General features: G+C 40.7%; 1 protein-coding gene across 3 annotated transcripts in view; it reads right to left on the reverse strand.

The window, feature by feature from the left end:
• Positions 1 to 15,230, reverse strand: part of LOC138750776 (raftlin-like) — a 104,461-nt gene that overhangs the window by 13,461 nt on the left and 75,770 nt on the right. For all 3 annotated transcript variants that reach the window (XM_069912928.1, XM_069912918.1, XM_069912924.1), the window contains exon 8: positions 1,869 to 1,972. In XM_069912928.1, coding sequence (XP_069769029.1) covers positions 1,869 to 1,972 — 104 coding nt within the window. The remainder of the gene's footprint in view (positions 1 to 1,868; positions 1,973 to 15,230) is intronic.

The raw sequence follows: 15,230 nt of genomic DNA on the forward strand, positions 1-15,230 counted from the left end.
CCACACATTTCCTTTAAAATTTCCCTTACCTCACCTTAAACAAATGTCATTTACCCTGCAAAAAAATTATTCTGACTGACAACCCTATCTCTATCTCAGATAATTGTACAAAATTCCATCAGGTCTCCTCTCATCCCCCGATGGTCCAGAGAAAACAACATATTTATTCAACCTCCCCAATGTCTTAAACCCTTCAATCCGGGGAGCATTCTGGTAAATCTCTTCTGCATCCTTTCTAAACCCGCCACATCCTTCCTGTAATTTTATTATCGGTATTCACACAGATGCTTAGCATTACACATGCCCATTTCGGCGTCAGAAAAGAGTGGTGACATTGGTTCAGGCTATTTTGATTCACACTGACTGATACTCCCATGGTGGAATTTGCTGTATGTGGAAATCATAATGTACCTAGTTTGAAAACAATTACCTGCAAAAACATTGTTCTTTCAACAGTAGGAGCAAATTTGGCTGTAAATATTAACTACATAAATACTAAGTAGTGCATGCAGACCACAGCCAATGCAATTACATCACTCTGGCTCCCTTTACATTTCTGTGAAGTTCACATGGAAGGGACAGTAGGGAGAGTGATCATTCTATATTTATTTTTGATTTACAAATTAATAATCTTCAAACTAATAGAATACTTCAGATACTGTAAATCTAAAACAAAAACTAAAAATGTTGAAAATATTCAGCAGGTTTTTTTTTGCACAACCAATAAGTGGTAATTCTGCCTCGTCCCGCAGAAAAAGGCTTTGCAATAATTCTTCAATTTCCATGAAGAAATGACTTCCTGAACCATTCCTATGTGTTTGTGAACATTATATTAATATTGAAGATATCATTTGCTTTGGATCTAATTTGCATTTAATAACAAATTGAATACCAAAACAGCACTACTGAAAATTCAATGAGGCAAAGATTCACGCACACTACCTCCAACCTCATCTGCTGCATTTGGTGTTCCTGATGTGGCCTCTATATTGCTGAGTCTAAGCACAGATTTTAGGACTATTTCGTAGAGCCTCTACTCTGTCCTCAATGGCCATCCCAAGCTCTCAATTCAGCTTCTCTTCCCATCCCACACCATCCTGCCTCTTGACCTTCTCCACTGCCAAGGTAAGGCCTAATACAAACTAAAAGAGCAACACCTCATTTACTGCCTGAGCATTCTACAACCCAACAAAATGAGTGTTGAATTCTCTACTTTTAGGCAACATTCACTTTCTCTCCTCCAATACACCTCCTCTGTCCTCTTTTCCATACCCCTCTCCAGCCTCCCCCCTACTAGTTCCATCACCTATTGCCCATACATTTCATCCATCAGACCCCCTCCACATCTGCCCTTCATCCCTCCCTTAATGATCCCTATTCTCACCTTACTTATCAGATTCTAATATCTTAGACTTGGTGTCACCTATAGCAGCCGTTTTCACATTCACCCTTCCTGCTCCATTTGACTATTTGTCCTTATCTGTTTCCATCTATCACTTACCTGCCTCTCTCCCAGGTCCATCCCTGTCCTCTCCCATCTGCCCTCATTCTTACCTCGTGCCTCCCCCTCTTCAATCTTAGTTCTGATGCAAGATTTTGACCTGTCACTTTCTTCCTCCACAGATGTTGTTCACTCTGTGTAGTCCTTCCAGTGTGTGTGTTTTGTTCTCTCTCTGCCCTCCAGATTCTAGAATTTGCAGTTTCTTGTGTCTGCAATGCTGAAAACTCAGTATTTGACCAACAAAAGAAATAAGAAACAGTGGGGATAAGGGAGCATTAAGCCAAATAGATCCTTATCCAATTTTCCAATCCTTAGATGTTTATTCAAGCTATTGAAGTTTCTCTCGTCATACCAGAAAATTCCCTACCTGTCTCTCCTCATTATAGGAGTAGGTAGAACACAGGTTAACTGCCAGCCATATGCAGCCAGAGAATTCAACAAAGGAACATAATCAGTTTTCACTTCATTTCCCTAAAGAAAGAAAAGCATGCAGTTAAAGATAGCCATGTTATTTGTGATTAATCCTGTCATTTTTAATTTTCCATTTCAAAATGTTGATTTTTAAAAATATTTTTTTATTTTTCACACTATAAACCACATTGATCAAGATACATACATTTTTCTTTTCAAATATATAGTGTCGTTTTCTCCCGCCCTCCCTCTTCCCATCCCACCCTTCCTACCTCCCCACCCATTCATTTAAAGTTCAGAATCTAAGATACATTAAACCCATCAAACAATGTTGTCACTCAGTAAAAATAAACAAGAAATTCCACTGAGTCAATTCTTTTCATTTCCTTCTCCTTCTGTCATTTTAGGTGGTAGATGTCCCCGGTAGGTTTTCTCTATTGTGTTTCATGTATGGCTCCCATATTTGTTCAAATATTGTAATATTATTTCTTAAATTATATGTTATTTTTTCTAATGGAATACATTTATTTATTTCTATGTACCATTGTTGTATTTTCAAATTATCTTCTAATTTCCAGCTTGACATAATACATTTTTTTGCTACAGCTAGGGCTATCATAACAAATCTTTTTTGTGCACCATCCAAATCAAGTCCAAATTCTTTGTTTTCTATGTTACTTAGGAGGAAGATCTCTGGGTTTTTTGGTATATTGCTTTTTGTGATGTTATTTAATATCTGGTTTAGATCTTCCCAAAATTTTTTCACTTTCTCACATGAATTGCATGAATTGTTGTCCCCGTTTCCTTTTTACAGCGAAAACATCTGTCAGATACTGTTGGGTCCCATTTATTTAACTTTTGAGGTGTAATGTATTTTAATGTTCCATTTTTTTTTAATGCAAATTATGTGCTTTCAATTTTTGATAAATTGAGGGTTGATGATTTGGAACTTGATTGGTTCCAAATTCAAAGCCATCGTCTGCTCAGTTGACATTCAACGTGTGTTGCTGCAAGGAGCCTGTGTCTCCTCAGATGTTTAGATTTTGAATTATCATTGGGCTGCTTAAATTGACTCTGGCAGAACATGGGTCTCTCTGGTGCTTTTAGATGCAATTAACAGTATTGGAGGCAATCTGATTCAGAAAATACCTCTGACGTAAAACTTTGCTGGAGTGTCAATTTGGATACAAGTTGGAATTTCCAAAGCTTATGCTTTTTGCTAAAATTACCAATCATCCAAATTTCATTTTCTCAAGGGTGAACAACAAAAATTTAAGACATAGATTCTAGTTTTATGGGAATTCAGTTGTGCTATTCACTTTAACTCTTATTTTCATTTCATATTTTTCCAATACTTCGCTCTCTTATGTGCTTCTTACAAGAAGTAAGCATTTTACTCATCAACTAACCTGGATGTAATCTGACAACTCAAAAAGCCTTTAGAACAATTAACATATGTAATTTATTTCAAAATTTACACTTTATATGCTTACCTCTCTGTTTAACGGCCAATTAATTTTATTTCAAAATTTGGTTTCTGCTAATTAATCCTTAAAGAACTTAACACTCATTTCCCAGAATAGTATTTCATGATTTCATGAAGAATAAAAAGAAGAGTAAATAATATTTTGAGAATGGATAAAAATTGTTCAGATTGAGTTAGGGTTATGTATAGTCATTTCCTCTTACTCTATTCAGAACATGTGAACATAATCAGATGTGAATGACTGCAGTAAAATTTGTCTCTCAAAACTAAATATACACTGTTAAGATGCACTCAAATTTCTTGCAGATTGCAACGCAAATCAGGCAAGTCAACACAAAGGCTTTTTAGAAATTATATCCAATGAAAGTTGAGTTGTCCTGATTTTGTGTTCTAATTTAGGAAAACATCTGTCCAGAAATCAGTTCCAGGCCAACAGAACTGTATTCTCACTCTGAAAATGCCAATCGGGGGGAAATTTCCAGCGATCAATGCTGGAAGCTGATCTCAAATCAAATAACTTGTCCCTATTTTCAAAGATCAACTTTGTTTGGCAGAGGGATGTCAATTTAAATGTTCACAAATTATTAAGCTGTTCCTGCTGTACTCCTAACACAACCCATGCTAGTTCTATTTAGTCCTTTCTCCTCGTATTAAAACCGAGTTACTTTCAAGTAGTCCCAATTCATTAAAATGTGCTTATTTTTCTTGACAATTTCATTTTCAACTGTAATAAATGTTTCAAGGAATTTTTATTGATGTTTTAAAGAAATTACAAGCTAAAACTCACAAAATTTTATTTCAACTACAACAGCAAATGCCACTGTGTTGGATTAGAGATTTGTTTCAACAATTCAGCACAGTTGCCCTTCTGACCCACGAAACCAATGAACCTAACAAGCCCATACATTTTGGAAGGTGGGAGGAAATGAGAGCACACACAGAGAAAACCCATCAGGTCACAGAGTAAAAGAACTAACTCCTCACCAACTGCAATGGATTTGAGCCCTGGTTTGCTGAAATACCATCGCGTTAATCGCTAACCTAAAAGGGCCCAACTGCAGTGTGGGGTGAAAATCAGCTTGTGTGTTTCTACAAGTGGGCAATGTGAACTTAGAACAGTTATATAGCAAGACTTAGACTTACAGATTGATTTGATTCATACATGAATCCTAGCTGTAAAATTATATTGTTTTATACCTTTCACCAAAAGGTAAATTATTTCTTCATGAAATAAGTAAGAGAAACCAAGATCCTGAGTCCACATAAGAAGTGACCTATCCTGGACGCAAAACATTTCCTTACTTGTCAGGAAAGAGCAACAGTTACTTCACGTCCTGATAAGACTGAGGCAGGCAAGGTTTTTGGCCACTATCCTACAGGAGCTCTATTGAGAGCATCCTGGCGAGCTGCATCACAATATGGTATGGTTGTTTTAGAGCCACAAATCAGAGGTCAATCCACAGGACCATAAGAGAGCCAGAGAAGATCACTGGGGTCTCCCACTCCCCCACTGAAGGGATATACTGAGATCATTATCTAAAGAGAGCTTTTGGTTTGAGGACTCCTACCACCCTGCACACAGCATTTTTCAGCTACTCCTGTTAGGAAAGAAATACAGGAATATCAGAGCCATAACCACCAGCCTGAGAAACAACTTCTTCCTTTGGGAAGGGTGACTGTTGAATGACTGATGAACTTCACATCCAAACCCTCCATGACTCAACGGTTTATTTAACAATAATATTTATTTATTTTAATATTTGTATACAGGTACCCCTCAACAAGATGGGGGTTATGTTACACTGTATAAGTACTGTGCATACACTATATATCATTTATCTGATTGTGTGTTATGTCTCTGTGTACTTGCAGTGTGTTGCATTGATGACCAAAGAATGCTGTTTCGTCAGGGTGTACTTGTACAATCGGGTAATAAATTAAATTGAATGTGAACTTGAAAACTTCTCTTTTTTCAAAGTTGCTCTTGAATAATATATTTATTTTTGATTCTTGCCTTTAAATTTTTATTTAACTCTGTGTTCTATTCTGGGCCAATCTAATACTTATGATTTTTCTAAATTATGAATACTAGCTGGTGAATAGAATTGGTGAAACTCAGTTAAATATCAAATCAGAAAATTTCATGCAAAATATTTTGCCTGGAATTGTCCATCTGTACAAACTGCCTAAAGAAATCTCTTGGGACTGCCTAAAGAAATCTCTTGGTGCCTGCCACATTGACCACCGCCAGTGGGCTGATAACGCCTCAAACCGTGCATCTTGGCGCCTCACAGTTTGGCGGGCAGCAACCTCCTTTGAAGAAGACTGCAGAGCCCACCTCACTGACAAAAGGCAAAGGAGGAAAAACCCAACACCCAACCCCAACCAACCAATTTTCCCTTGCAACCGCTGCAATCGTGTCTGCCTGTCCCGCATCGGACTTGTCAGCCACAAACGAGCCTGCAGCTGACGTGGACTTTTTACCCCCTCCATAAATCTTCGTCCGCGAAGCCAAGCCAAAGAGAAGACAATTTTTCTTGTACACCATATATAATAGAACATTCAGATTTTAACTTGAATCTTAAAAGTTTGAGGTGCTTTTGTCAGATTACTGTTAACTCTGTTCTTCAACTGAGCAGGAGGGCACAAACTGCCCACATTTCTCAGTTAAGGATCCTTCTCTTCATGTGGCAGAAATTTCTTTGCTCCATTGAACATGGCCAAGATTATGTATGAGCTGCATGCTTTTTCTGATCAAAATGACAAGATTTCCTCACAATTAAACTGTAAATATATGAAGCTGGAGTCTTTAGTTTGATCAGGAAGAAAAAAATACTACTTTCCACCAGAAGTGGAATGCTTCTATATTTTTTTCTTGAGTTATGTGCCAATTGCCAAGGGACCTGTTCAATTTCAGTCAGTGTTAAAAGCTGGACATAGAAGACCTTGGAGAATTTATGAGGTGACTGCAATGCCTGGTCCCTGACAGATTTCTATCTCAAAACTTTCTACGAGAAGGGAAATTTTCCAGATGTCAGATGGTATAAACCTATAGGTAATTCAATTAACATAATTTGTAAGAAGTGAATGTCAGTGGCATACATAGAAATGCCAACGCTCAGGACAAGAAAAATCTCCAGAGGATTGTTAATTTGGTCTGCGATATCTTCACTATCTTACTCCAGTAGGGTGTGGTACCCATCTGTTTCAAACAGGTGTCATTTTTCCAGTGCCCAAGAAGAGTGCAGTAACCTGCCTGAATGACTATCACCCAGTAGCATTTACATCAACAGCTGGAGATGAAGCATATCAGCTCCTGTCTGAGCAGTGACATGGATCCATTCCAGTTTGCCTATCATAGAAACAGATATATGGTGGATGCCATCTCACTGGCTCGACACAAAGCCCTGGAACACCTGAACAACAAAGATGCATACATCAGGATGCTCTTTATCGACTACAATTTGGCATTTAACACCATTATCCCTCAAAACTAATCTGCAAACTTCAAGACCTGGGTGTTAACACCCCGCTGTGTATATGGATCATGGATTTCTTCATCTCTAGACCACAATTCATGAAAATTGATAAGAACTTCTCCATAATCTTCATCAGCACTGGAACACCACAGGGCTGCGTTCTCAGCCAACTGCTCTATTTACTTTACATCTATAACACCTATTGGTAATGACAATAACTCCATCCATAAATTTGCTGACGATACCACAGTAGTAGGTTGTATAAAGGAGAGGGTGAGTCAGCGTGCAGGAGGGAGAATGAAAACTTAGCTGCATAGTGCACCAACAACAACCTTGCTCTCAGTTTCACCAAAACTAAGGAGCTGACTGTTGACTTCAGGAAGGGAAAGTCAAAGGTATACAATCCAGTGATCACTGGGGAATCAGAGGTGGAGAGGGTGAGCAAGTTTAGGTTCTTGAGAGTCACTATTTTGAAGGATCTTTCCTGGACCCAACACACGAATGGCATCATGAAGAAAACACATCAGCACCTCTACTTCCTGCGAAGTTTACAAAGGTTTGATATGGCACCAGAAACCCTGGCAAATTTCTACAAAGGTGTAGTGGAAAGTGTGCTGACTGGCCACATCACGGTCTGGTATGGGAACACCAATACCCCTGAGCATAAAGCCCTACAAAAGATAGTGGACACAGCCCAGGACATTACAGGCAAAACTCTCTCCACTATTGAGAGCATCTATAGGAAACACTGCCATCAGAGGGCAGCAGTAATCATTAAAGATCCTCACCACCCAGCACACATTCTGTTCTTGCTGCTGTCATCAGGAAAGAGGTATAGATGCCACAAAATTCACACCACCAAGTTCAGGAACAGCTGCCACCATCAGACTTTTCAACAACAAACTCAATCAGAAACTCATTTAAGGACTCTTACTTGAGCAGTTTATTGATTTTCTTTTGTTGTCTCTATATTACACAGTTAGTTTCTTTATATTCATTATCTCTTTACAGTTTTTTGTTTACATGTTTACACTGTGTGCAGTTTATTTTTGTACTACCAATTAGTGGTAATTCTACTGCGCCTAAAGGAAAAAGAATCTCAAGGTTGTATGCCATGTCATGTATGAACTCTGAAAACAAATCTGAAATCACAGGCACCAGACTTCACTCCATCGAGGACATCAATAAGAGGTGGTGTCTTAAGAAAGCAGCCTCAAGGACCCCCACCACCACTGCCCTCACCATGCCCTCTTTATTCTGCTACCATCTGGAAAAAGGTAGAAGAGTCTAAAGTTCTGCTACAATCTGGAAAAAGGTAGAAGAGTCTAAAGACAAGCACTCGACGACACAAGGACACCTTCTTCCCCGCTGCCAAAAGATTCCTGAATGATGAATGTACTAAAGACACTGCCTTATTTTTTTATTTATTTTTGTAAGGTCATTTACATGAACGTTTTCACTACGATTCTGCCACAAAAAAACAAACTTTGTGACTTATTCATGAGAATAAATTCTGATTCTGATTGACAAATCATGGGAAAATGTTTCATTGATAAAGACCTTGATGCTTTCACATCGGGAAAATTAGTCTCAAATTGCATTTGAATATGGTGCTGAAGTACAGGGCAGAGAGACAGTCTGATACAATGAATTTAGGCACAGCTGCATCAGTTGTTGGGTAATTCTCCTCCTATGCATACACTGAAGGCTTCCTAGTTGTACAAAGGAAATGTACCAGATGTATTGTTGCTGAAGACATTGGTATGTGAGTGACTAATATCTACCAAAGGTCTGCAGGGCAGGTTATCGGTCATTATTTGATGGCAACAGTAAGATTTATTGCCCTCCATGTGTTGAAGAGTGCAAAATATTACCCCTTTTCAGTCACTCTCAGCATTATTTAAATACAGGCAAAATATTCGCGAGTATTTTTCTGGCTCTTCCTTGTTTTTTTTTTACAGGGTTTACAACTATCCTTTCCAGTTGCAAATTCATGCATTGTGCAAGAATCAGATACTGATGGATTTTTTTTAACTTTAAGACCCTGAATAAAAGGGTCCTTAATGCTGACCCCAGATGTGTATATTAATGGAAAATAGTCTGACGTGAAGAATGAATAAAGAGCATACAGAGCAGCTCACGCTGCCAGAGATAAGAAGAAGAGGAAAGGGAGATGGATACTTAGCAGGAGGCCGGTTTTGTCCAGAGCACTCAGACAACAATTGTCTCAGCTGTTAGTCAGTGAAAAGTAGATGAAGGCAGCTGGCCAGGCCCGAGCATGAGCAGCAGGGTTAGGAACCCCAGTGCTGTCATCCAAAAGCACATTGTAAAACCACAGGGAAAAGCAGAAGCAATCCAAGTAATCAATCCAGAGGATGGACTGCTGTACTGCTACATGAACAGCAGGCTCCTTCTCATGCAATAGTCCACAGCAGTGAGAGAACAGACTAACACTCTATGAGAATGAACAGAAATTCTGGTGAACCGCATTATGTCATGCCAGTGGCCTTGGGTGGGACCAAATGCGCATGGCCATCACTTCCAATTCAAAAAAGATGAGGGGAAAACTGAATACAAAGGTTTTGGCACGTTGGTGCTGGACTCCTCTTTGACAATGAGCATAGCCTTCCCAATAAACCAAGTAACTCATTGTGTATACACATAACCTACTCTGTAAGGCTGCTCTTCCAAAGTCTCCATCTGAGCCCTCTGTCATGTAATCGATCAAAGAGCTTACACTTTAGCGAGGTGGTACCAGGATTCTCTTTGGCCCTATCACTTATGTCTTATCTTCCAGCCCTGCCCAACTTTCCAATACCCAAGTTGTTAGTTGAGATTATAAAATTTGAACAATGGTCCATCTTAATCATTACTGACTTTTGCCTTACCTAGGCTACTCTTCTCAGCTACCTGAAATGGTAGATGCAATGAAGGAGTTGTGCTAGTTGTGCTCAGGGTAGCAGGGAACAGGAAGTTATACCAACTGGCACAGAGAGTGGGGTCAATAGGACACGAGAAAGCTGATTAGGCCATAGAAGCCCCAATGATGGTCAGCATCATCTTCTCTAATATGGCTAGGTCATGATGGTGCATGGCCCCAAATGGCCTACTCACACTCTGCCTGCTCCTGATCATGTGTCATCATCTACAGGAAGAGGTGGGAGGTAGGAAAGTCATTAAAAAATATTGTACATTATGTTTGATGAGATGGTTAAATATTTTTGCATCATTTGTTAAGATTATCTTATTTGATGAGGAGAACATACGAATGTTTTGTTTGCAATTGCTAAGCCCTCAAGAATGTTGTAATATTTTGTATTAAGCTGCTTGACTTTTGCATTGTCTCATAGTGAGCTCAACTTTTCATAGGAAAAAGATGATCAGCAAATCATATGACTCTGGTTTCAGTATATTTAATACATTTTCATGTGCTTTGCAATAATAACAGGAAGCTGCAGTAGTTTTGCAAACTGCCACATTGCCCTAATGAAGCATCGACTAACACTTTCTGAACTTTGCATGAATGTAGAACAGGTTAATCATTATTCACAGTGTCTCAAAGTGTGCAGCTTATAACTGTAGCTAGCCTACATGAAATGTTAACAGCTAACAATTTAAAACTCCACATGCAATAGAAATAATCCTCATCTGACCTTGGTAAACTGAAATTATTCCTCAAAATAATCCAATTACTATAACTGTTTTGAAAGGATTTATACTGAAAATTATGTTCATTAAAATTGTATGAAGGCTTTACAGTCAGGCAATTTGGATCATAGTTTTACAGCATAGCAGCAGGCCCTTCAGCCCAACATACCCATGCCAACCAAATTGTCTACCAAAGCTGGTTCCATTTTCCTGTATTTAGCTAATATCCCTCCAAAATCTTTCTACCCACGCACCTAAATGTATTTTACATGTGAGATACAGAATGTTTTTCACCTATTACCATTTAGCTGGGTTCATTGCTGATGGTGGATCAGGATTTTAAATGACGAATTTTTAAACTGTGCCTTATATTAATATTGCACATTGGGATATTATCATGATAATAATCTTAATGATTCAATTGTAGTTCCATCAATGCTTTCCCTATTAATTAATATTTCCATCTGTCCCCACTGAACACCACTATAGTCACACAACACTTCAACAATTTGTTTTCCAGATTCTGCATCAAAAGTATAACATTCAACACACATTTTCTAGGATCAACAGTTCCAATCTCCCAGTTGCATGCAATTTCAACTCTACTTCCCATTTCATTCTCACGTCTCTCCACTGTTGAGTGCAATCTAGAACAACAACACATTATAGACCAGGTGGTCAGCGACTCAATGTCATGAACATTGAATTTTACAATTTCAGCTAAGCCTTACCTTTTATGTTCCCCCACTCCCTCCTTCCAATCCACCTCCAGTCCTTCCATTATTACTCCCTTTTCCATACCTCTTGTCAAGTCCAGTCATCAATATTCATTCCCTTCCCTCTCCCATTCTATCCAGTTGCTATCCACATACTTCACCCATCAGATATCCACACCCATCAGATATCCACCCCCACCATGCTCGATCTACCCTTCATTCTCAATGATTCCCATTATAACTTTCCTTACATATGATTCCAGCATTTAAAGCCTTGTGTCCATGCTCATCATCCACCAGACTCTACCTCTTTCCCCATCTCTTCTCCCCCCTCCACCTAGTTCCATGCGCCTAGTCTGCTTCCAACTATCCACCCACCTGCCTCAGTCTTCCAGCTCTACCCTCCTCCACCTGTTTCTGCTGATCACCCGCAACTCCCCTTGGTCCACCTATTATTTACAGGCTTTGCCTCATCCCCTGTTCCCCTCTCATCTTTATGGACATTTTCAATGCCTCACTGCAGCAGTCTACCTTTCTCGCAGGATTCAAAACAGTGACCATCATCCTTGTGCCCAAGAGGGCAAAATAACTGGTCTCAATGACTATCAGCCTGTGGTAGTGACCTCCACCATTATGAAATGCTTCGAGCATCTGGTGATGGAAAACATCAAAGCACACCTCTCAGAGACACTGAACCCATTTTGATTCGCTTTTAGAAGAAACCGTTCCGCAGACGATGCTATAGCCTTGTCGCTTCACTCTGTCCTGACTCACCTTGAGAACGACACATCATATGCCGAGCTGCTGTTCATTGACTTCAGCTCGACGTTTAAGACAATCATCCCCCAGAGGCTGGTGGAGAAACTGCCCTCACTGGGACTCAACATCCCTCTCTCTAACTGGATCATGGACTTCCTAATGGAAAGACCATCGTCTATATGGATTGGGAGAAGAATGTCGAGCATAATCACACTGAGCACTGGCTCACCTCGGGACTGTGTGCTCAGCCTGCTCCTGTTCACACTACTGACCCATGATTGCTACACTAGATCCAGCTCTAACTATGTCATTTTTGCAGATAACACAACATTAGTTGGCCTTATCAGCAACAACAATGAGTGGCTCAACAGAGAAGAGGTGCAAAATCTTATGATATGATATGGTACGAGAGTAACAACCTGCAATTCAATGTGGACAAGATGAAGGAGATAATCGTGGACTTCAGAAGGATCAGGAACAAACACCCTCCATGACACATCAACAATTCTGCAGTGGAGAGAGTGGAGAGCACTAAGTTCCTTGGAGTTCACTTAGCCAGTGACCTTTCGTGGACACTCAACAGTGACTGCATTTCCTGAGAAGACTGAAGTGGTCAAGGTGACCAGCCAGCATTATGTCAACCTTCAACCTATTGAAGGGACTTGGCCAGTTACATCACAGTGTAGTATGGTGGCTGGAGAGAAATGGACTGGAGGTCAATCCACAGGACCATGAAAGTGGCAGAGAGGATCACTGGATTCTCCCTCTCCATCATCGACATGATCTATTAGGTTTATCGTCTGAAGAGGGCATTCAAAATCATTGAGGATCCCTTCCGCCTGCACACAGCATGTTTAAGCTGCTCCCATCAGGAAAGAGGGAAAGAGCTACAGGAGTATCAGCATCACCAACTTGAGGAACAGCTTCTTCCCAGAGGTAGTGAGAATGCTGAACGACCGAAGGAACTGCTCACACTAACCATCCGAGACTCTCAAATGTTCAAAGCAATATTAATTAATTAATTAATTTGATTGCATATATGAATACATGGCCTGCATATGTATTGTTTGAAGTAAAAGATGAAAGTTTGCAGACACTGTGGTTAAAGTTAAAACACAATGCTGGAGAAACTCAGTTGGTCAAATAGTGTCCTTTATATAAGCAAAGATAAAGATACATAACTGATGTTTTGGGGTTGAACCCTTCAAGATAGGGAAAAATGTTGGCTGGCTTCCAAGCAAAAAAGGTTAAGGGTGAGGGGTGGGAGGAGGACCATGGTCCCAAAGGCAGGAGGTAATAGGGGGAGAAGGGAGGGAGGGCACAGCAGCAAGCAGGGGAGGAGGGAATGGATAGGTGAATAGAAAGGGAAGGGGAGAGGGGGAAAGGAGAGCAGGTTAGCAGAAACCGTAGAGGTTGATGTTAATGCTATCTGACTGGAGAATGCACAGACAGAAAAATCAGGTGATGTTCCTCCAATTCACAGGTGGTTTTGGTAGGTTAGTACATGAGGCCATGTGAGTATGGGAGTGGGGCACAGAACTAAAATGGTTGGCCATTGGGAGGTCCCTATCACTGGTGTGGACAGAGCAAAAGTGCACACCAAAGTGATATCCCTGTCTGCGGCTAGTCTCTCCGCTGTAGAGAAGGCCACAAAGGGAGCACTGGTTGCAGTAAATCAGTTCGGCGGATACATGTGAAGTGTTGCTTCACTTGAAAAGCCTGCTCGGGGCCATGAACTGTGGTAAGGGTGGAGGTGTGGGCACAAGTGTGGCAACTCCTGCGGCCACAGGGGAAGATGCTGAGCGGGTGGTTGGTGGGGTGGGATGTACACAAGGGAGTCATGGAGGGAGCAGTCCCTACAGAAGGTAGAGAGGGGAGGAGAGGGAAAATGTGTCTAGTAGCAGGATCCTGTTGTAAGGGCTGAAAATTCCTGAGGATAATGTGTTGGTGGGGTGATAGGAAAGGACAAGGGGAATCCTGTGTTTATTGTGTCGAGGGGCAGGGGGGGGCCAGGGCAGATGAGTTTGGAAATGGAAGAGATGTGGGTGAGGGCTGAGTTGATGATGTTGGAGGGAATGCCACATTTGAGAAGGCAGACATTTCGGATGTTCTGGGCTGGAAGACCTCATCTTTGGAGTCGGAGAAATTCTGAGAAGGGAAAAGAATCCTTGCAGGGGACAGGGTGTGAAGGAGTGTAATCAAGGTAGTTGGAGGTGTTAGTGGGTTTGCAAAATATGTTGGTGAAAAGCCTGTCTCCTGAAATAGAGGCAGAGAGATCCAGAAAGGGGAAAGTGTTGTTGGAGATAGACCAGGTGAGTTTGAGATCGGGGTGGAAGTTGGCAGAGAAATGAATGAAGTTGACGAACTCATCACGGGTGCATGAGGCAGCCCCAATGTAGTTGTCAATATAGTGGAGTAAGAGTTGAAGGCCTTGCCTGTGTAGGCTTGCAGCATGGATAGCATGTGTAATGTCTGCATGTGTTATGTCCGATTGTGCGTCTGCGTGTTTTGCACCGAGGACCGGAGAATGCTGTTTCATTGTGTTGTACTTGTCTAATCAGATGACAATAAACTTGACTTCCCTTCCTACTCTCAATTGTGATGCAGTTTTGACCCAAAAAGTTAACAAGTTCTTTCCTCCCCACAAATGCTGCTTGACCCACTGAGCAAGTTCCTCCAGCAGTTTGTTTTTTTTTTGCTCCAGATTCCAGCAACTACAATTCCTTGTGCCTCCATGAGCCAGTGGCACAATTGTTAACCAACACACAATCAGATTAGGGGATCAGGGATTGGGGTAGTTTTCACTTTACCTGGCAGATCTGTTAATGATGGTGTTGCACAAATACCATGAACATGAGGAGTAAGTGGAGGGGCCTTACAACAGTGGGTGTTTCTAGAACCCAGTGGAAAGCCAGGTAAAGAGGCAAACCGTAGAGAAGCTGCAGTAAATGGGCGACAAAGCCAAGTCCATATGGGGCCCCAACCCATATGGAAGGTTCAGAAGCCTGAAATTTCACTCTTCGATGTTCATGAACAGTTGCTTTCCAACAGTTAGCAGGCCTCCTGAAGCCCTTTGCATTACTCTCACTGTCATGCTTCTTCAGGGCCACCAGACTTATATTTCCACCTATTGATGAACCTTTTTCTTGCACTGTGACAAATTGCTCTTATTTATTTTTATTATTATTATCATTACTTTCCTCTTGGTTTTTTTTCCCCTCTTCTTATTT

Source organism: Narcine bancroftii, chromosome 1 (genome assembly GCF_036971445.1).
Source record: "Narcine bancroftii isolate sNarBan1 chromosome 1, sNarBan1.hap1, whole genome shotgun sequence".
Lineage (NCBI taxonomy): Eukaryota > Metazoa > Chordata > Chondrichthyes > Torpediniformes > Narcinidae > Narcine > Narcine bancroftii.